Consider the following 23,803-nt stretch of genomic DNA (forward strand, 5'->3'; position numbering starts at 1 on the left):
AAGAGTACAGATTTTTAAAATGTTTTTAATCTTTGAAGAATAAAAATCCTATCATAAAATAGTTCACCCTATCTACTCTACCTCAGTGTGTAATCATAATGTTATGTAAAGCTAAAATTAATCACAAAAACCTGGAGATTTGAAGGTTGGTATTTCAACACTGAACCAGCTCATTTGGATATTAAGCACAAGTGCTAAAACATAATGGCAAGCCACTCCAGTACTATTGCCTAGAAAATCCCATGGATGGAGGAGCCTGGTAGGCTGCAGTCCGTGGGGTCGCTAAGGGTCGGACACGACCGAGCGACTTCACTTTCACTTTTCACTTTCCACTTTCACACATTGGAGAAGGAAATGGCAACCCACTCCAGTGTTCTTGCCTGGAGAATCCCAGGGACGGGGGAGCCTGGTGGGCTTCTGTCTATGGGGTCACACAGAGTCGGACACGACTGAAGTGACTTAGCAGCAGCAGCTAAAACATAACATAATCTATGGATAACATGCTAAGAATCTTTTTACATTGTAATAATTATCCTGCTAGAGAACAGTGGTATTAAACTATCATTACCAGAACCGAAAATTATTTAGTTTCTATTTATAATACTTTCAACTTATTTGTTTAATTTTGAATTCCTTTCCACTTCAAATAAAAAAAATAGTGTATAGGATTCAATGTTTTAGTTTGTAAATTAATAAATATTGACAAATCTGGGGGAAAGAAGCACATAGTAGGCAAAGTACTTGGTTTAAAATATCTGAAAAGACAGATCTGTTACTGGATAGTTTTATCAAAATCCCTTCTAACTGAAAAGATCCTTTGCTCTGCATCATCACAGAAAATCAGAAAGAGGTATATACCACCATTGCAGCATTAATCTTGGGAAAATTCAGATTCAGTATTACTTTAGCATTGAACCAAACCAGGCTATGTGCACAATAAATAAAATGTCTTAAAACCATATGGATCCTTTATTTCAGGAATAAGCACTCACTTGAAAAGTTAAAGTAGGAAAAATAATATTACTTAAAATGAACTAAGTGCTGCAATCAACAATAAAAATTTGGAATTTGCAAGAAAGTAGAATATATTTTCCAATTAAAAGATTATGAAGGATTGGTCTCTTCACACACACTCATATACACACAAAGAAATTTCTCAAAAGCTTTAAAGAGAGCTAACTATTAGCTAATGAAGGTGGGAAGATAATTAAAAATCTCAACCTCTAAATATGATTCCAAAATCAACTTGTCAGATTAATTCACTGGATAGAAAAGTGTTGAGCACCCACTGTGGACTAGGTATTTATCATTGTGAGACAACAAAAAATATGCACTGGAAAAGGACATTTTTAACATGCTTATATCTGAAATATAATATGCATTATGTGACTGAGAACTAATTAATTATATTTAACACATTTAACACACAGAGCAAAATTCAAAACAATTATACCCTTGAATAACTTGAGTTTTAAAATTCCCCTCAGTATTCCCTTAAGTTTATTTCCACTCTGGTGTTCTTTCCCAGTTCTAAAAAAAGAGAATAAAGAAATTTCCTAAATAAGCCCTACTTATTTAGAATAGAAATGGAAGAGAAGGGATGTATTAGTTCTTGAATTCTTGTTTCCATTTGCGCTCAAATGTGCTTCTAATGTTCAATCTTCTCTTCAAAGAAAATTGTGATTTACAAAAACAAAAAGTACAACCATCTTTAGCATTTAAACAAGTATATTATTCAGTTCTTACTAAAGTCACCAAAGATTGAAACTCAGAAAAAACATTAAAAAAATATTTATTCTAGATTATGTAATGCCATTCACCACAGTAATAATCTGATACTTTGGTATAAGACTTTTTAAAATAAATATTGCCAACAGGTAGAAAATTTTCCTTGGCTGTCTTAAGACAGCCCTTGAGGGAGTTTTTAGCAGTGTATTGGCTCATAACTTGAGTGGTGATTTAAATAAATGTCACTTCTATCACTTAATGATAATCTTATTGAGGGTAATTTAACTGGGAAAAGAAAATGCCATGTTGCTTCTTCCTCCCAAGAAAAAGGAGTGCATTCCATTCTGGAGGTATCTACCTACTAACTGTCTACCTATCTATCTCTGCATACCTATGTATATAGATACAAATTGATATAGATACAGCTATATATACACGTATGTATATATGCCGCACAAAGGTTTGACTTTGAGATCTCTCTTCCTCTTCTAATTCATTATTCTCAGTGTGACCCTCAAACTGTACTGCCTTTCACATTTATTCATTCATCAATGAATAACTGAGTGTCTGAATGTATTGAGTACCTTCTGCATGCTCAGTTTTATGTGAGATGTAAAGGAAGATACAATATGTATGTATAACTGAATCACTTTGCTGTACACCAGAAACTAACACAACATTGTAAATCGACAGTACTTCAATTCAAAAAAAAAGAAAAGAAATAAGACAGTCTCTGCCCTCCAGAATTTTTCTCTCTCTTCCAGGGGCAAGATATAACAAAATATATCATTAAGCAATTTATAAGACTAGTGCCGAAATCAATGGTACAGATAACATGCAATTTGCATTGATGCATAATTTTAGAGTTTCAAATACTTTCTTGTGTTTAACCCTCAGAACAATATTGTTAAGTACACATTATTAGCCCCACTTTAGCAATGAGGAACTTGACATTCAGAATTTTAAGTGGCCTGCCTCAATCAATAGGTTATGAGTGGAAGGAAGAATCAAGACTCAAGCCAAGGTTTTCTGATTCTAAACCTAGTGCTATTTTCAATTACAGCACAGGAAACCAAGAATTGAGGTATTTAACAGGGCAGCAACCAGCCTTCCGGTAGAGGTGGAATTAAACTAAACCTGATAAATATCCAAATTAATTTTATTTTGCAAATATTTGTACTTCAGTGTTAGACATACCACCCAACTCCCATTTCCTCAAATTTAGTGCTTTAGTGCTCTTACCTGCTCAGTGAGCGCTTTGCTCGCAGAAACGGGGGTGTCAAATAATAAAAAGCTGGCCTAGGAGGATCATATAAAGCTTAAGCTACAAAAATAAATCTTAAAGATCTGGTTTCAACTAATCCTTACACATTTTGTTTCGGCTCAGAGCTAGAGTGTAACTTGCCCCTACCCTTTTCTAACATTCTTGCTCCAAACCACTTATTTTAAGATATCAATGGCTGACCCTACCCCAAATTCCACAGGTTCATCCCAGTCCTGCCACTGGACCCTAGCCCCTGCCCAGACACCTCCCGTTCCTCCCCAATTTATGATACCTAGGTTCGAGTTCTGCAGGTGCAGTCGCTTGCCATTACACAGCACTGACAGATAAGATGTGACCTTTCGACTCCGTCCTTGGGGACCTCAAGCTGGCCGCGCAGCGTAGTTCCACACCCGAGAAAGAGGCTTCCGGGCTCGGGAACGAAGCCACGGGGAGTACACGGTCCGAAGCGAGGTCTCTAACAACTCGAACGATGCTGAGCGACTGGGCGTGCATCACTCCGCCCCATACTCCTGCCAACTGCAGGAGACTTGGTCCGGCAACCAATCCATCCCAGCTCACGGGTAAGTCCGTGCCAGCCGGACCTTAAGCGGGACCCCGATGACAGGCTGTTGACGGCGGCGGCGGCAGCAAAGCCAAGGCCACCCGCCCCCAGCGCCCATCGCCGCCAACCTAAGACCCCCCACCCCGACTGGACCGCAGAGAAGCGTTTCTATGGAAACCCCCTAGGGATCACGTGACGCATCCGGAGGCCCAATCGCCTCTTACCTCTGCCGGCGGCGCCGCTTTCGGCCCTCCCTCCTGCCCCGCCCCCTCCCGCCCACGCCTCTGTCGCCCCGCCCCGCCCCTTTCCCGCAGAGAGTCCGCACATGCGCGCTGCGTCCGGCGCGCTCCCGCCCCGGCGCGCCGCGCTGTGGGGCGCGTGGGGGCGGCGTAGGAGGGTCGAGGAAGGCGCGAGCCTGAGGAGGAAGGCGCGCGGCCAGCGCGCAGGCCCAGAACCACCCGAGACGCGGCTGCCGGCTACGCCTCTGAGCGGAAGAGGGAAGTGGAGGCGCCAGTCTGCGGCTTCCAGCTGGGGCTGGGCTTGCTCAGGTCGAGGCAGCGTCTGGACGAGGCCTCGGCCGCCGGTCCGGAGCGGGGATGTCGAAGAACACGGTGTCGTCGGCGCGGTTCCGGAAGGTGGACGTGGATGAGTACGACGAGAACAAGTTCGTGGACGAGGAAGACGGGGGCGACGGGCAGGCCGGGCCCGACGAGGGCGAGGTGGACTCCTGCCTGCGGCAATATCCTTCAGTTCGCCGGCCTCCGGCCCCACCCGCCCCGGCGCCGCTCCGGGACCGCGCTGCGGGCAGGGCGTGAGCGCGCGGACCCCCGCCTCCGCGGGCTCCGTGTCGCGAGTGGGCGGGAGGGCTCTTCCGTTTCCCCGAGACCCCCGGGAGCCGCCCTCGGGAACTTGCCTGCCCGGCGCGCCGTCCACGCCCCCGACTCCTCAGGTTGCGCCCGGAGTTCTCGCCTCCCGGGGGCCGGCGGGGGCGGCCGCGCCCTCGCGGCTCTGGTGCTGGCCAGCCGCGGAGCTGCAGGGCGCTCGAGTGGACCTCTCAGGTCGTATTTGCCGGGTTTTCATTAGCACCCACGTCCGAGCGGGAGGAGCGGGCATTTTTCTTCAGTCATTTTCTTTTTATTGTAGTGGTGGTTTTGTTGTGGCAGCGTTATTTCACGCCGGGAGACATGGGGCGGCTTGCGGAATTGAAGCCCTTCTGTCTGTCTTTTTAAGCCTGTGGGCGCCTTTTGTTTTTTTTTTTGTTTTTTAAGAGGAAGGGATTTGACAAAATACAGGTTGCACAGAGTTGGTTAACCAGGGGAAAGGGAATGAGTACAAAACTGCCCAGAAAGAAGCTGGAAGCGTTTTACCTGCTAGACGGAAAATGCACGTAGAGACTCCCTGGAAATATTTTAAATAAACCCCAAAGAATAACATAGGAAAAGGTGAATCATTTGTACAAAACCGAATCATTTTGTAATGCTGGAATCGTTTCCGTTAAGTTAAAATGTGGCTGTCAGTTCCTGGTTTGGGTTTTGCATATTTGAATATTCATAACTTTGAGGGAGTATTTGCATCAGATCTTTTTTCGGAAAAATGTAAATGTTGGCAATAACGACGGCTGTCGTTTTAGAGATTCTCAATTACTGAATTCACTCATTTCTAATTATTCTTGGGTGTATTCATAAGATTAGGAAGGCTCTTTAGACTTTCCTCATCAGTGGCCTATTAAATTAAATGGGGAAATACATGAGTGAAAATATTTGGTAGCAGCCACAGCTGGTCTTACAGGCACCTAAAATACAGCATTAAACATTTATCAACATACAGATGTTTCTTTGATTTCCGTGACTTTCACAATCAGCTGTTGCTGTTTTGCATTATTTAAAATACTTAAGTGTTTGGGGTGGAGGGGAGCGGTCTCATAAGTGAGCCAATCTGCAAACGGCAGGCTTCTCTAGAAGTCCATTAAGCCTTCAAAATAACAGACCGCCACCAACCAGTTTTTTTAGTCAGACCTTTTTCTTTAGAACGTAAGTGGTGAAGATTATTCTGTGTAAAAACATTCTTCGTGAGGCATAAATGATGTTTTGTGAGACTAACTTTTTTTGGGTGACGTGTGATGACTCTTAAGTGGTACTGCTGTATCCGTATAGTGGATCTGCTTTTAAGTCAATTCATCTTGAAATATAAAGATACTGTCTCTTCTTGTTTCAACAAGAAGAGACAAGCCCTGATCAGGCACTGCAGATGGAGGAACAAGTGAACTCTGTGAGGTTTTCCTTTTAGGGCAATGACTGTACATTCTGACAGTGTGATTGGCCTTCTGTTCCTCATTCTTGCTAACTCACTGGTGCTTTCAAAGCGAGACTAAATTTAATCGATGTGTCGTAAAGCAGTTTGAATGACCTTTATGAAATATGAGAGAAAGTATTAAAAAACAGAAAAATTAAGCTGCCACCTACAGGTCATTATTTTATCTTCTGTAATGCCTCTTATCAATATTGAGAGATTGCTAATGTATATCATTCAGATTGCTAAAGTAATCTGCCAGCACTTTTTTACCAGCATTTCAATTAATATAGAATATAATTCTAATTAAAGGATAGGTGGACAGGCTGTTTCATTTGGGGGCCTAAATAATTCTGATATATATTTTTGAATTTTTTAAAATATCACTCTGGATAATGTTTGCACATGTGTTTTACTGGAACACGAAAGGTTATTAAGGTGTTCAGTTAATAATTAGAGCCAAGGGTGAAACAGTTTTTGCCTTATTTTTTAAAAATTTAGTGCTCTTTCATTTTCAGTATTTTACCTTTGATTGACGTCCTGAAAGGAACATGCTGAGTTTTCCAGTATTGAACATAGCAACCATAGTAATTTTTCTTTGTATGCATAACATCAAATCTTAAGAACCAGTGGTTCCTGGGAGTTACAGTGCTTTCCTGAGGGCTTGCCCTTTGCTGCTATCCCCTTAACCTCCATCACAGGAAACATGACAGCTGCCCTACAGGCAGCTCTGAAAAACCCCCCCATCAATACCAAGAGCCAGGCAGTGAAGGTGAGTCACAGACAGCGCGCGATCTCTGCTGGTGTCTCAGTCTTCTCACCAGAACCCTCCAGAGTGTCACACAGTCAACCAATGTCTTAACTGTTTGCCATCTTTGACAAAGACTTGAAGAACAAGTGAAACTCACAAAATAAACACATGCTGCTTCTGCTGCTGCTGCTAAGTCGCTTCAGTCGTGTCCGACTCTGTGCGACCCCATAGACGGCAGCCCACCAGGCTCCCCCATCCCTACTTGCTTTTGAAAGATTTTTTAAAATTCTACCATTCTCATAGAATTAAATTCTAATATTTAATTCTGTTAAATATTATTGAAAACTCAGAAATGTGGGGGAATAAAAAAGTAATTATAATCCCACACCTGTAGATAATTATTACTTTCTGTTGTTGCTATATGCTTATATAGAGTTTTTCTGTGAGTTTTTTCTTTTAATTAAAATGGAATTTTATAAACTGCTTTTCTTCTGTATAGCAGCATACATGAACAGCTTTCCTTGGTAATAAGTTTATTTCTATAATATCTTTTTTAACATCTGTATATTGATAATCCTGCAGTTTAGTTATATATAACCTTTCATCATATATTTATTGACTTTTTTTCTGTCATAAATAGTACTGAAATGAACAATTCTTGGTAAAGTCTGAATTGTTTCCTTTGAATAAATTTCTGGAAGTGAATGGCTGGATTTTAGACTGCACATTTTTTTAAGGCTACATACGGTATTGCCATACTACCCTTCAGAAAAGTTGTAAAATTACATTGCCTCTTAACCGTCTTTCAGTAATTCTTAAGAACCTATTTACTTAATTGTTTAAAGCCTAGATTAAATTCTGATGTTTAATTCTGTTAACTATTGTAGAAAACTCAGAAATATGGGGGAATAAAAATGTAATCGTCCATAATCCCCCACCCAGAGCATTGACCCCCCCCACTGTCCGTAGCCATTCATGCATCCTAGGAGCCCCAAGTATCTCCTTAGTTAAATACTAGTAAATAATAACTTAGGTAAATGCATAATTATTATCTAGGCAACATAACCTTTTATAAAAGGAAATATTTCCTTGGTTTTAAAAGTGAGCAACGTCACTGAAATTTCAGTTTTACCACCTTCTGCTTTTTTGTGGGTGTTGTTTTTAATCAGAGCTTGTGGGTGGGAGGTTATAGCTCTCCATACAAGGATATTTTTCTAAACAGGATAATTGCATAGTCTTTAAACTGAAGACAGCAACAGGTGGTAGAAGCGTACTGTAAGATCACGACCGGCAGGAATGCGGAAGGTATCACTTTGTGTTGAATAGAAAGAGAAACATTGTTGAAAGGGGAAATTAAGTGTTCCCTGTACTTGGCTTGCTGGGTCAAAAGTAACTGCTGTTGGAGCAGTCTTTCATCAGAGAAAAAGATCATTATAAATGAAGATCACTCTAATATCTATAGTCACTTGTCTATAGGTATGAAATGAAAAATAAGTTTTAGAAACTTAAATTTTTATTTATTAATAACATTTCTGAAGGATGCTTCAGGGTAGAATTATAATTCAGTTTCCTTTTTTTGGTCTTTTTTTTTTTTTCAATTGAGAAGTAAAATGTATTGATTTAATAAGTTGATAATTTGTTACATCTATCTGTAAGCAAACACTTTCAGCTCTACCTTCAAATGTATCAAGAATCTGTCTACTTCTGACCACCTCCACTGCTACCATGCTAGCCAAAACCAGCCTGTCTTAGCGCAGTGACTTCTAAACTGGTCTCCCGGCTTCTCCTGCTCTCCCCACCCTCTCCACTCCTGCCGCCCCGGGCTTATTTTCAGTATGACAGCCGACTGGTCCTGTTAACATGTAAGTCAGATTATATCACTCTTCTTCTTAGAACCTTCCAGCATCTTCTCATTTCTGTGACTGGAGGCCAGAGTTCTCATAAGGGCCTGCAGGGTTTAGGTGTTCTGACTTCCTGCCCTGCGTTCCGCTCCAGCCCCCTTCATCTTCTTGCTGTTCCTTGAGCACACTGAACACACACTAACAGCAGTTACTCTTTTCTCTGTCTGAAATATTTGCCTCAGATACACGCAAGGTTTCCTCTTCCTTTGTTCAGGTCTTTACCCAGATGTCACATTCGCAGTGCAGCCTTTCTAAAAACAAACTCCCCAACACAAAAATGAGTCTGAACCATCTGTTATTTATTTACCCTCAGGATCGCGCAGGCAGCATTGTCTTGAAGGTGCTCATCTCTTTTAAAGCTAACGATATTGAAAAGGCAGTTCAATCCCTGGACAAGAATGGTGTGGATCTCCTAATGAAGTATATTTATAAAGGCTTTGAGAGCCCCTCTGACAATAGCAGTGCTGTGTTATTGCAGTGGCATGAAAAGGTAAGTTATGAATTGCACAGTCTGTATGACTAGTTCCTTTGTAATGGAAAACAGCATTGACAACCTCTAGCCTAAATACCTGTTTTGACTCTTTGGTTATACATTGGTGGTTACTACAAATAAATGCATGAAAATGAAAGTTTAGATTTATGCTTACTAGCCTTGGTCTTGAGATGCTGATTTGAATTCTTTAACAGTTGCCAAAAGGTGGAAAATCCAAACACCCATGAACAGACGAACGTGCATGCATGCGTGCTCAGTCGCTCTGCTCATTCATGTCCGACTTTGCAACCCCATGGACTGTAGTCCACCAGGCTCCTCTCCATCAGATTTTTCAGGCAAGAATACTGGAGTGGCTTGCCATTTTCTCCTCCAGGGTGTTAGCCCACATCTCCTGCATTGGAAGTGTATTCTTTACCACTGAGCCATCAGGGATGCCCAAACAGATGAACAGAATCTGACACAGACATACAAGGGAATGTTATTTGACCAGAAAATGTTTATATACATGGTACAGCATGAATGAACCTTGAAAACATTATGCAAAGTGAAATAACCAAGATAGAAAAAGACACAAAATACTGTGATTCCACTTTTATGAAATATCTAGAATAGGTCGATTCATAGAGACAGAAAATGGATTAGAAATTACCAGTGCCTGTGGAGAAGGGAGACTGGAGAGTTATTGCTTAATGGGTGCAGAGTTTCTCTTTGGAGAGATGGGAAAGTATTGTAAATAGATAGTGGTGATGGCTATACAATATTTGAATGTAATTAATGCCACTAAATTTTATATTTAAAGATGACTAATGTGGCAAATTTTATGTTACATATTTTAACACAGTTTAAAAAAATGGAATCAGGAGTAGGATCAAGAATTCTTAATTTTTTTTTTTCTGTTTTCATGCATTTTGCTTTACAGTATAAGCAGATGCTGGTACACTATCCATCCCCCCAGCCCCTCCTCTCCCAAAAAAAATGGCTATGGGGGATTTTTAGCTTTAAGTGAAAAATTGGTAAGCTAATTTTTAATACCCATCTCTTACATTATATTCGTAATATTTGAATAAAACCAACCACAGATAAGGTGTATATTCTGTAATATCTTACAGTTGCCAAAAACTCAGTTTTTCAGAAGCTATTGTCTGGATATCTGAGTAAAAACACACTTATAATGTATGAACAGGTAGCAAAACTTGCTGTTTAACCTGGATCAGGTCACTTCATTCTTCATACACTGTCAAATAAAAAGAGCTAACCTTTGTGGATAGGATTATTATCACTCACTTTTCCCAAGACAGCCCCAGTTTATGCCTGTTTCCAACATAATTATGAGTAGTTCCTTTTACTCTGTGGTGGGTCAATTTGGAGAATAATTCATATAGTCGTCTCATTCATGGAGTACTTCCTATTCACCAGCCACTGTATTCTGTTTCTAATTGAAGTATAATTGCTTTGTACAGCCACTACACTTTTAGTTTCTGTTTCATGTGATCCTTAATAGCAGTCCTATGAGACATACAGATATCTTTATTGTCCTCAGTTTACAGATGAAAGAGCCAACTTTGAAACCTATCAGCCTAGTTTCAGTATAGTTTCAGGATCATACCAAACATTGACTGAGTACTTCTTGTATTGCAAGCACTTTATAAATGTTAATTAATTAATCCTCATAAAAATACTAGGGAGGAATGCTAATTACTTCCCTTTTTCACATGGGGAACTGAAGCATGTGTTCAGTCTTCTCTTCTTCCTAACAGTCACCAGTTTTTGCCAGCCTCGTCTCCTAAATACTGCTTAGATCATCCACTCAACCGTCTCTAATGCAGCTGTTCTCAGCTTCTCACAGTTTGTTGCCAGAGTTTCCTAAGATGGTCTCTTGGCTATCAGTTTTTCCTTCCTCAAATCTGTTCTCCACCCGGTTGCCAGAATGATCTCTCTAATGTCCAAATCTACCCTTGTAAGTCCCCTGCAGAACTGAGTCCAAATCCCCAGGTCCAGCTCATCTTCCATGTTGTTCTTCCCCATATACTGTAGCAGTAAGCACAGTAATGTGTTATGGTAGCTGGATATACCATCATATTCCACACCTCTATAGCTTTGCTTATGATTTTCACTCTGCCCCTGTGCCTCCTTATCCTTTTATGTCAGTCTGTCACCTGCTTATCCATTTAATGTGTCATTTTCTCCAGGAACCTCACCATTCCACTTTCCTCTGTGCCCTCAGGTTGGGTATATGCCCCTCCTCCGTGCTTTTCTAGCACCCAGAGCGTAGCTCTGTCATTTCATACATTATATTTAAATAGCCTGTATATGTGTCTGTGTCTTCCCTGTCTCGATGTATTTGTTCACTTTTGTACCCCCAGCCTCTAGTGCAGTACCCAGTACACACAGGTGTGTCAGTAAGTGTTTTTGAGCACAAGTACACCAGAACTTCAAATTCCTAATACTTAATCACAACTTCCAATTTTTCCAGGTAATGTTAGAGTTCCTAAGTTCTTAGTTATTCAGTAGGAGAAGGCAATGGCAAGCCACTCCAGTACTCTTGCCCAGAAAATCCCATGGATGGAGGAGCCTGATAGGCTGCAGTCCGTGGGGTCGCTAGGAGTCAGACACGACTGAACAACTTCACTTTTCACTTTCACACATTGGAGAAGGAAATGGCAACCCACTCCAGTGTTCTTGCCTGGAGAATCCCAGGGAAGGGGAAGCCTAGTGGGCTTCCGTTTATGGGGTCACACAGAGTCGGACACGACTGAAGTGACTTAGCAGCAGCAGCAGCAGTATTTTCTTAGCTTGAGAAAAGAACAGTCTGACAAACTGAGTGCTTTAAACTGGAGCTTAGTACAGTCGAACCCAGTTTGAGTTTCTTCCTGGTACTGCTGAGAGTAAGAGCAGCATGAAATGTCCTAAATTTAAATTTATGGTTGTATTTAAATTTATACCCTAACCCCCACCCTAACCTGTTTGCGGCAAGAACGTCATGCTGCAGATCTCTAAGAACATACTGTTATCTGAGAACAACACACTAGAATGTCAACTAGCTCCTCAGTAGAATGTGAATGCCTGAGAGCAGGCACTTGGAAGGATTTTTGGTTGTTGCTGTTGCTGTGTTACTGTTACATGTTGCTGTGTCCGCATTGCCATGAACCGTGCCTGGCGCTTAATAGGTGCTCAAGAAATACTTGTTAAAAACATTAGCGAATCCAAAGTCAGTTGCTGCACATGCCCTTCCTTGAAGAAAAATGTTTTACTTAGTGAGAACTGAGCCTTTAGGATTCTGTCAATACTGACATTTTGGTTTGTGTTTAGGCACTTGCTGCTGGAGGAGTGGGGTCCATCGTTCGAGTCTTGACTGCAAGGAAAACCGTGTAGTCCAGCAGAACTGGATTTCTCCCATGGGGTGGGAGTTGCTGGTACCAAGACCAAAACAACCAAATGCCACCGCTGCCCCATGGGTAGCGTCTGTTCCTCTCAGCTTTGCCTTCTTGCTTCCTTTTCATATCTATACAGAAGAAAATTACATACATATCAGTTTTCCCTAAGTGAAAATGGGATAAGATAAAAGAAATATTTCAACAAGAGTGTGTCATGATCTCAGAATGATTTCAGTGACATGGATACCAGTCTGTACATAGTATAATTTACACTCAACTTTAATTGTGCAATTGTTCCCCTATTGGCTGGGTTTTCCTGTTTGTTTTTTGGGAGGGGTTTTTTGGCTTTGACTAATAGTGAGAAATTTGATCAGAATTGGAGGCCAGTTTCTTAACTCACTGCTAGCCGGGAAATGATCTATATATATGTATAAAATGAGAGACTGTCAGCTATTAACATTGCAAAACTGGACCAAACTCCCCTTATTTAAACGAAATGTGTTTCTGGAACAAGTGGTGGCTGAACACCGCGACCAACTCCAGCTCTGTTTCTGCTTCCCTCCAAATGATGTGAGTTTAAGTCTGCTTCTTCCTCTCCGCATCCAGTAACCGTGGCCTCTTAATTTCTGTGTGGTCACCCAGGGTACAGAGCAACGAATCTTGCTCTTCACAAATGTATCTATAAAATGCCAGAGCCTGTTTGGCACGAGCATAAACTTTGTTTTCCAATAATATGACCCTATTTGGGGAAACTACTCCAAGTCAGAAAAGATGTGGATACTATGATGTAGTTCAAACTCTGGGCAGCCTCTGAATGAAGAGATATTTTCTTTAGACTTATAGTAGCTGCCTTTGACATCATGAGGTATATAATTAGTATTTAATATGTCCTATACATGTCTTTTTCAGTGTTCTTCAGGGTAATTGGGACCTCAGAGGATTTGGTTTGGATCCAAATACATACACATTCTGTATTTTAGGTCAGTGTTTTTTTAAAAAAAGAAAATACCACACATCGAAAAGTGTTTACTTTGTTGGACAAACCAAATGTGTTCTCAAAAAATGACCGGTGCTTTTGAAAAATTATTATTCAGTAGCTCTAAAACAAACCACCTGAATGCTTATGACCAAGCAGGAAATTAGAGTGTATCTAGTATTTACATCCGACACCAGTTTCATAACCACTGACCTGTGTGAAAACTGGTGCAGAAATTCTGTAAACTCTTTGCTGTTTTTGATACCTGCTTTTTGTTCTGTTTTGTAAAAATGATAATCTTCAGAAAATAAATTGTCAGTGTTGAATAATTTATTTTTGTCTTTAATACTTATGAAGGCATAGTTAATGAAGAGGAAAGATTTCCTTTTTTACCACCAGGTTACTACACTCTTTGACAACAACTAATTTTGCATAGAAGGTTTATATGACCACTTTATTCAAATATAAGATAGTAAAGAAGAGAGAGTCATTAATAAATGTTAATAATGAAGTGATTATTATAATCACTCACTCTGGAGTGATTCCATAGCTGTCTGGAAGCCTGATGAACACCACTCCCAGCTCCCAAGCTCTCATCTCCTATCCTTATCTACTCCAGGCATTCTCTCTTTTCCCACTACACCTGATGAGATTCCTGCGTCAAAGCTTTAGAAATTTACAAGCAGTTCAGAGGGCTATGAGTAAGAGACACTAAACTATAGATGATACCGATGGTCAAGTAGGTATAACAACCACCTACAAACTTTAAATGGAAACAAGTGATATTGCAACAGTGGTGGCTTAGTTACTAAGTCATGTCCGACTCTTGTGATCCCATGGACTTGGAACCTGCCAGGCTCCTCTGTCCATGGGATTCTCCAGGCAAGAATACTGGAATGGGTTGCCATTTTCTTCTCCAGGGGATCTTCCCAACCTAGGAATCGAACCTAGTTCTTCTGCCTTGCAGGCAGATTCTTTACCGACTGAGCTACAAGGGAAGCCCGAATTGCAATACTTTTTCATGAAATCCTTCTTAACATCTTTCTTGACTATAGTGTTGGAGGAAATTCCAGAGTTCTATATTTTATAGTCGTAAGAATGATTGTACTCAAAATTTGCCAACAGCTTTTCTCAGGAGAGATAAACTATGTAACAAACAGAACAGCATAGGTATGGAGTTGGAATGCATGCCAGCTGGAAACAAGTGGCTCAACTGATGCATCTCAGCTCGATGTCAGCCCAAGTGATGCTGACCATGACAAAGCCCCATCTGAAAAGAGTGAGAGGTAGCAGGAATTGTGGGAAAAAGGTAAATGCTAAGGGGCACTGAGCACCTCTGCCCTTCTACTTCAATTCCGGTGGTTTTATTGTTCGTTTTTGACTATTTTTGTGTTTTGTCTTTGCCACTTTTAAAGGGGGAAAAATGGCACACGGACCCTTTGTTAGGGCTTCCCTGGTGGCTCGGTGGTAGAGAAGTGGCCTGCCAGTGCAGGAGACACAGGTTCAATCCGTGGATCAGCAAGACGCCTTGAAGAAGGAAATGGCAACCTACTCCCATATTTTTGCCTGGAAAATTCCATGGACAGAGGAGCCTGGTGGGCTCCATGGGGTCACAAGAGAGTCAGATGCAACTTAGCGACTAAACAACAACAACCCTTTGTTAGTTGTTCAGTAACAGCACTGTTCAGGTAACAGTCACTTGATCCTAAGTATGAAGATGTGTTAGAGAAATCCATCAACACATGGGTGAAATCCGTCTGGAGATGGGACAAATTAACAGTCCTTTTAAAGCATGTATCGTGTTCCCCGGGATCACAAAGGACATAGTGGAAGAGTAACGTCGATCTTGCTCACAAGTTGCTTTCAGCCTCATTGGGAAGTAAGATTTAAGCATTCTAAAGTTAATGTCATATAATTTAGTATTATACCCCTTAACTGTTGATCCGAGGAGGGCCAGCACCTGTCTTCCTGGGAGAATCATCCAGGAAAACTGGCTGTCCCATCCCAAACAAAGACAAGAAGACACGAAAGCAGAATGGTCTTGAGGGCCCCTTCCCTCCAGCTCCAGGGGGTTTCCCTGATAGCTCAGTTGGTAAAGAATCCACCTACAATGCAGGAGACCCTGGGTTGACTCCTGGTTTGGGAAGATCTGCTGGAGAAGGGATAGGCTACCTACTCCAGTATTCTTGGGCTTCACTTGTGGCTCAGCTGGTAAAGAATCAGCCTGTAATGTGGGAGACCTGGGTTTGATCCCTGGGTTGGGAAGATTCTACTGGAGTAAGGGAAAGGCTACCCACTGCAGTATTCTGGCCTGGAGAATTCCATGGACTGTATAGTCCATGGGGTCGCAAAGAGTTGGACACGACTGAGTGACTTTTACTTCACTCCCTCCAACAGGAGATGCTGTCCCTGACTTGTCGTCCTTCTATTACTCACTGCCTGAACAAACTCTTGGGCCTACTTCTTCCTCTAGAAGAAGTAGGAAGTGTTCTGCATGCCTCCCAGGCCAAAGCTTCCCAAAGAGGTGTCTGTTCATCCCTAGGGGTTCTGCAAATGAGTTCTTGGGCACCTGCCAGTTCTGAAGAAGATTTTAAAATGTGTCCCTGGGGATTTCCAGTTGTCCAGTGGCTAAGACACCATGCTGCCAATGCGGGGGGCCCTGGTCCGATCCCTGGTCAGGAAGCTATATCCCACATGACACAGCTAAGAGTTTGCTTGCCCCAACTACAACGATCCCACACGCAGCACCTACAAGATCCTGTATGCTGCAATGATGATTTGGCACAGCCAAATAAATTTTTTTTTAATTTAAAGACAATTTTTTAAAAATTAAAAACTTTAATTAAAATTAAAAATGTGTCCTCGTTTCTTGGTGCTCCAGTTTTCTCACCTTTTAGAAAATGGGGCAGTGATAATAGTGTTGTGGGAATTACAGAAAGCATTTAGTGCCTCTCATATGTTTGGTTGAACCATATGAAACTGCTATCTTTGTAGGGCAAGATGATGGAATAGTGGTGATTTCATAATTTTCAAGCCTATACTAAGTGTTCAATAAGTGTTACTTTTTTTTCCTTTATTTAATTTGAATGTATTATTTGGTAATTTTTGTTTTGCTTTTAAATCTATGACACGGGCTTTAAAGGAGCTTCATCCTAGTTTTCTATCTGCGTATGTGTGAGTAGCAGTATAATTATAATAAGGATTAATTAGTTCACAGTGAGGGTAGGAGAGGTTCTGTCTGTGAGCCTTTTTCTCTTTAAAGGAGAAAGCATTTTTCAAATTTGAGAGATCCTACCCTAGACCTTTCCCAGTCTGCCTCATTTAATTCACCTGCCCTGTGTTTTCATCCTCACATAGTTCAGGGTCAGTTAGAAAACCTGACAAGCAAGGTGGGCTTTTGATTTCTCCCGATAGAACATGACACTGGGAAGACCTTTCACACCTTTGCAGACTGGAGAGCAGACAGTTCTGAACCAGCGTCTTGATCCAAGTGAGTACCCAGATACCTTCCTTGGTCACTAGGGGCTGATGGTGAGAATTTTATTAGCCAGCAGGCATATGCTAACCTCAGATATGCAGATGACACTACCCTTATGGCAGAAAGTGAAGAGGAACTCAAAAGCCTCCTGATGAAAGTGAAAGAGGAGAGTGAAAAGGTTGGCTTGAAGCTCAACATTCAGAAAACAAAGATCATGGCATCTGGTCCCATCACTTCATGGGAAATAGATGGAAAAACAGTGGAAACAGTGTCAGACTTTGTTTTTTTGGGCTCCAAAATCACTGCAGATGCTGATTGCAGCCATGAAATTAAAAGACGCTTGCTCCTTGGAAGGAAAGTTATGACCAACCTAGATAGCATATTAAAAAGCAGAGACATTACTTTGCCAACCAAGGTCCGTCTAGTCAAGGCTATGGTTTTTCCCGTGGTCATGTATGGATGTGAGAGTTGGACTGTGAAGAAGGCTGATTGCCGAAGAATCGATGCTTTTGAACTGTGGTGTTGGAGAAGACTCTTGAGAGTCCCTTATACTGCAAGGAGATCCAACCAGTCCATTCTAAAGGAGATCAATCCTGGATGTTCATTGGAGGGACTGATGCTAAAGCTGAAACTGCAATACTTTGGCCACCTCATGCGACGAGTTGACTCACTGGAAAATACTCTGATGCTGGGAAAGGTTGGGGGTGGGAGGAGAAGGGGACGACGGAGAATGAGATGGCTGGATGGCATCACCGACTCTGTGGACATGGGTTTGAGTGTACTCCGGGAGTTGGTGATGGACAGGGAGGCCTGGCCTGCTGTGATTCATGGGGTCGCGGAGAGTCGGACACCACTGAGCGACTGAACTGAACTGAACTGATATGCTAAGTATGGCTCAAAGTGCTTTATGTGTATTATCTCCTTTAGTCCTCGTAAGAGCCCTATGACATAGTTGGTGTGATTTCCCCCATACTGCAGATGAGGGAACTGAGGTAAGAAAACAGAGATTGAGAAACCTGCCCGTGGTCAGTCAGCTATCAGAAATTCTAACCTGGGCTGGCTCCAGAAACTGTGCCCTTGGCGACTGCTCCACAGTCTGTCCAGGCCTTATCCGTTTGTCCTCAAAACAACCCTAGGTGATAGGTAACGGGGCTGGGGTCTTCCCGGCTCTGGAGCAGGCTCTTAACCCTCATCACCCTGCCTGCTCTGGTGCCCAGTGCCCAGTCAGCCCTGTGTGCCGTGTCCATGTGGCTCCCTGTAGACTGGCCTCCTTTTCAGCCCCAGAGCCTCGGCCCCTCCTTGGGGTGACATTGTTTCTCTGACCTTTCTTAAAATAGTTAAAAAGCGCATGTGAATTCTCTTGACTTGAATTGCCCCTTTGCCCTCGGGGTGCGCCAGCATTCTTTCCCCATTGAGTGCTCCTTGGAGAGCTGCCCACAGGCAGTGCTGGAGGACCAACCGAGAAGGTTGGAGTTACTTGGTTAGTTGATGGTTTTCTTCCGCTCTAATACCACTTCCCCAACTTTGAGAAGGCCTGCCTTCGTGAATGTGCTAGATTTCCTCTTTCTCTTTTTTTTTTCCTTTCCATGAGTAGAATGACAGCATGTGTTTTTGTTTATTAACCTAATCCTCTCAGAGAAAAGGCAAGAACATTATTAGGAGTAGTAAAAGTGGTGGGTTTTTTTTTTCACATTACTATGGCCAGAGGTGGCTGATCCAGATTTCTAGGGAAGAGCTCTCCTTAAGGAAAAGAACATATGAATTACAATCTAAAATTGAAATAGGGTCTGGGCAGGGGCACATGCTGTCTGGGACCCTGAGGCTTACCCTTCACTACATGGTAAATTCACCTCTGGCTGTGACACTTGGGAATTTGAACATCTTTTGTTTTCTCCAATTCCTCTTATTTCCAGTGTCCTATTACTGGTCTACAGTATTTGTAGATGCACTGAATCCGTGTTGAGGGAGTTGCAAGATCAGGGTGGAGTGAAGGGAGACAGATCAGTCTGAACTTGGCCTTGCATGGGCAGAAGGGGCAGGTCCAACTGAAATGGAAGGAGTAGAAAGATGAGAAAGTTTGAAGTAGGTTTCACTGTTGCTGTTTTATGGTTTTAATGTTTTAACATAATGTTATAGACAGTGAAATTTATTTATTAAGAGGATTAAGTTTTGGTAAAGTATCTTCATGAGGCATTCAAAAAAGTCACAAGCTTTTAAAAAAAATTTTAGCTGAAATAGACATTCATGGTCACTTAGTCTTACCCTCCCCCCTTCATTTAAATTGAAATTATTTGTCTTTGGCTGCACTGGGTCTTGACTGCTGTGTGCAGGCTTTCTCTAGTTGCAGCGCGGGGCTTCTCTCCAGTTGTGCTGGTGGGGCGTCTCATTGTGGTGGCTTCTCTTGGTGCAGAGCACTTGCTCTAGAGGGTGGGCTCAATAGTTGTGGTGTGAGGTCTTGGTTGCCCCATGGCATGTGAAAACCTCCAGGAGCAGGGATCGAACCTCGCCTCAATGGCAGGAAGATTCTTAACCACAGGACCACCAGGGAAGTCCCTCACCCATCTTATAGTAGTAAAAGAATGAGAAATTTTATAAGACAGCATCTTAAGTTAACAGTAGACAGTTTCACTTATAAAAATGGAAACGAATAATTTTATCCTTTACATACTTTCCATCATTTCTTAAAATGTTAGTTCATTTCAAAGTAGTCTGAAACATTGAAACAACATTAAGAGTCCTACAAAAAGGTCCATAAGGCCCAGAGTTACCCAAGTTTATGAAATGTATGAAATATAATACAGATATAGCACAAATAGCAGGAAGCTGAAGCCATAGTACTCCCAGCGTGCGGTAGTAATACGACTTTTAATTGCAAAGCAAGATTCTCAGTGAGAGTAGCTGGTGCTGCAGTGCTGTGCTCAGTCGCTCAGTCATGTCCAACTCTTTGCATCATCATGGTCTGTAGCCTTCCAGGCTCCTCTGTCCATGGAAGTTTACAGGCAAGAACATTGAAGTGGGTTGCCATTTCCTTCTCCAGGGGATCTTCCTAACCCAGGGATCAAACCTGCGTCTTCTGCATTGGCAGGCGGATTCTTTTCCACTGAGCCATCTAGGAAGCCCATGAGAGAAGGTAGACTAAAACACAAAAGCCACCCCTTTATTGAGTACTTAGTGTGTGTCAGTACCATCATATTTTATTTTCAGAACTGAAGCTTAGAGAATAGATAAAAGACACGCAGTTTGTAGGAACCGGATTCCTACTCAGATCTGCCTGACTCCCAAGTCATACCCAACTTTTACACAGCTCCGGTGCTTGGGGAATGCTCATGTTTCCAGGACCGAGAAGCTTTCTCTGGACATCTCAAATCTTAATACTTTAGGGTTACTGTTGAGAGACAAAACCTCCTCAGGAGCCCTTCAAAGACGCAGAAGTTAACAAACATAGAAATCAAAAGAGAGACTTGGAGAAGTGCTACAATGCTAGAGGCATACTCAGCAGCACACAAAGCATGGCATTGCTATTTTTTATTGTGAGTTTTACTTGCTTTTTGATGATTTCTAAAGTATGAGGCAGAGGCCAATTCCCATAACATATGTAACTCCACTAGAAAAGAGAAAAGTGACTGAGAGTTGGGCTCCTCAAAGTGTGTAGTTTCTCTTATGTCTTGCTCTTCACCAGTATTTTTTTAGTTAGAGTATAGTTGAGAGTTGGACTATAAAGAAGGCTGAGCACCAAAGAATTGATGTTTTTGAACTGTGGTGTTGGAGAAGACTCCTGAGAGTCCCTTGGACTGCAAAGTGATCAAACCAATCAATCCTAAAGGAAATCAGTCCTAAATATTCATTGGAAGGACTGATGATGAAGCTGAAACTCCAATACTTTGGCCACCTGATATGAAGAACTGACTCATTGGAAAAGACCCTGATGCTGGGAAAGATTGAGGACAGGAGGAGAAGGAGATGACAGGATGAGATGGTTGGATGGCATCACGGACTCAATGGACATGAGTTTGAGCAAACCCCAGGAGTTGGCGTGCTGCAGTCCATGGGGTCGCAAAGAGTCAGACATGGCTGAGCAACTGAACTGAACTGATAGTTGCTTTACAATATTATGATAGTTTGTGCTGTACAAGGAAGTGAATCAGCTATATGAATATATATATCTCCTCCCTCTTGAACCTCCCTCCAACCCCCACCACCCTACTCCTCTGGGTCATCTCAGAGTTCAAGCTGAGCTCCCTATACTACACAGCAGCTTCCTACTAGATTCCTGTTTTCCATATTTTCATAGACGATGTCTTTTTTTTTTTTTAATTTGGCTACGTTGGGTCTTAGTTGTGGTGATGTGGGATCTTAGTTTCCTGACCAGGGACTGAACCTAGGTCCCCTGCGTTGGAAGCAGAGTCTTAGCCACTGGACAACCAGGGAAATCCCTAGATGATGTCTTTCAAGTAATGAACTTCTGTTTTCATTAGTTTCTTCATAATTCCATGTAGCAAGAATCAGAGGTACAATTCTCATTTCATTAGTCAAGTTAAACAGATTATTGGTCATAAACTAAAAATTATTTGCCTAATTGATCCATGTTGCCCACCTTCAATATAATCATCTGGTGTTCCATTTTGGAAGTACCCTGAATCGCAAGCTTATTTCCGTCCACACTTCTGGAGTGCCCTCACATTCCAGTTTTAAGCTTGAAGATTCGAGTTTTTATATGGGAATCCTGGAGAATGGGAAGTTCCTGAGATAACTCTGGGCTTGAGGAAGTTGGGATCATAATCACGGACGGCATGGATAAGGACCCAACCCGCCATTCACAAGGCGCTAAGCCGATAACAAACATTTGACTGCGCTCCTCCTGCGTGGTGCCATCAGTCTGCCAGCATGGCGCAGCACCATCACACGCCAGCTGGGTTTGGATGGGTTTTTACCTCCGCCCTTCCCGCTTCCTGTTTGCCTCTGCGTTGTATCCTCTCCTCTCCCCAATTCTTCACTTCTCTGTGTTCTTCTCTTTCTTCAGTCCCTGCATTTTCTCCTCTCTCTCTCTCCTTAGTTTATCTAATGCTCATGTTCTCAGAATCATTTCCAATAATTAAATATGCGGTTCTCAGGCACATTAAGTAATGCCCTCCCACAATTCCCCAAATGGCTCCGAATACTTGAAATGCTTCTTTCTAAACTCCAAAAATACTGATTTTTATTTCTATAGATTGCTTCGGCCAGCAACTGAGCAAATAACCCAAAATCTAAGACCAAGTTTTAATTACATAATTTCCTCTTTAGATTTATGAATAACTTCGACTTACAGACCAAAAAAAGCACACCAAAGTGATTGGGAATGGGAAAGTAAACCCAATTATAAAACAAACTGAATGGCCTCAGAATATTTTAGAAACTGGGTGCTCTAAACAAGGCTTCTTTCATTCATATTCCTGCCGTGGATCTTTGCCCTACTCCTTCTCTGCCTAGCCCAACATCATTGACAGAATACATGAAAACTGCTGTGTTAAAATGTTCTGTGAGTTAAATGCAGGTGCCTCTTATACCAACCAGTCAAGCTACAGAAACCTGGGACACCCAGAACTACAGCATTACATCTGCCCCAAGGTGGCGCTACATCCCTACACTGATGAACCTCAAGCCCCGCAGGACGCACAGTTCACTCTTATTTCCATTTTCCTTCATCACTTATGTTACTCGGACGTTTAAAGACAATAAACATCAATTATCTATGCTTGCATCTCTTTTGCTACGAGACAGTAGCCTAAAGGCTGGATACATGAAATACAAATTGAATGGTATATGACTCACTGAATTTCACAGGCCAGCATTCTAAGACTTGCATATTTCCTAGCCTAGCATTTGGCTAATGTTCTCCAGGACACCCTCTTGACCTTCCTACTGGACTCTGTGGCCTTCTTAGAGTCTAGCAGTCACGTCTCCCTCATTCTCTATGATCCCTTGACATATTTGATACTCAGCAGGTGTCTATCTGTTGTGTAACGCTGATTGAGCCAAAACATTTGACTGAGATATCCCCGAGTTCTGTGGATGGGTCCGAGGATGCCTGCACAGGAGAACATATTAGAAGAAAAAGGTTGAGAGCTATGCAAAGAGTAAATTCCTCCTAGGTTCAAACAGCCTGGATCCAATTCAGGAATTGTGAATTCCAGCTCACATGTCAGCATTGAGGGAATTCTCACGGAACAGCTCCATTATTCTGGCATCACCATCTAAGATCGGATGAAACCATATGCATGAACTTTTACCACCTTTGCTGACTCTGTTTATATCTAGGATTTTCTTTTTTTTTCTTCTGCTGTCTTTTTAAATATATTTATTTTTAATTGAAGGATAATTGCTTTATACTATTTTGTTGGTTTCTGCCATATATCAATATGAATTAGCCATAGGTATACATATGTCTCCTCCCTCTTGAACCTCCCTCCCACCTCCCACCTTATCCCACACCCTCTGGGTTGTCACAGAACCCCAGTTTGAGTTCCCTGAGTCAAACAGCAAATTCCCACGGGCTATCTATTTTACATATGGTAGTGTATATGTTTCCATGCTACTTTCTCCATTCTACACCTAGGATTATTTAGTCATGTTAGCTCTTAGGGGTCATGGATGCTGCAAATGGACAATGCTGCTGAATAACACCATGCCTTCTTTTGTTTATCCAAAAATTAAATCAAGACTCCAGAAGCATCTGTAAATAAGATTTTCTTCTATTTGGTGGCTGAGTTAAAAGTCAGTGTATTTTGCCTTTTTTTTCATTTTAATTTTTTACTTATTTTCAAATAAGTAGTTTGTATGATTCAATATCCAAAAGACAAAAAAAAAGATGTACTATGGTTATTTTCCCTTCCCATGTTAATTCCCCTTTTAACAATCAACGAATAGTACTCAATTCTTGGGCAGACTTAGAGATAGTGTTTGCATTTATAAGCAGATGTCCATATATTTCCCCCCTTGTTTATATAA

The 23,803-nt window shown here is 41.8% G+C and overlaps 1 protein-coding gene across 1 annotated transcript; it reads left to right on the forward strand.

Moving 5' to 3' along the window:
- Nucleotides 1-3,957: 3,957 nt before the first annotated feature.
- Nucleotides 3,958-13,671, forward strand: ARPC5 (actin related protein 2/3 complex subunit 5). The gene is made up of 4 exons (XM_055419116.2): nt 3,958-4,293; nt 6,543-6,615; nt 8,809-8,985; nt 12,298-13,671. Exons 1-4 carry the CDS (start codon nt 4,151-4,153, stop codon nt 12,358-12,360), a joined length of 456 nt encoding a protein of 151 aa, XP_055275091.1. The 5' UTR covers nt 3,958-4,150; the 3' UTR covers nt 12,361-13,671.
- The last annotated feature ends 10,132 nt before the right edge of the window (nt 13,672-23,803 follow it).

The sequence above is a fragment of the Moschus berezovskii genome, chromosome 17 (assembly GCF_049115385.1).
Source record: "Moschus berezovskii isolate FMDL1 chromosome 17, NW_MosBer_1.0, whole genome shotgun sequence".
NCBI lineage: Eukaryota > Metazoa > Chordata > Mammalia > Artiodactyla > Moschidae > Moschus > Moschus berezovskii.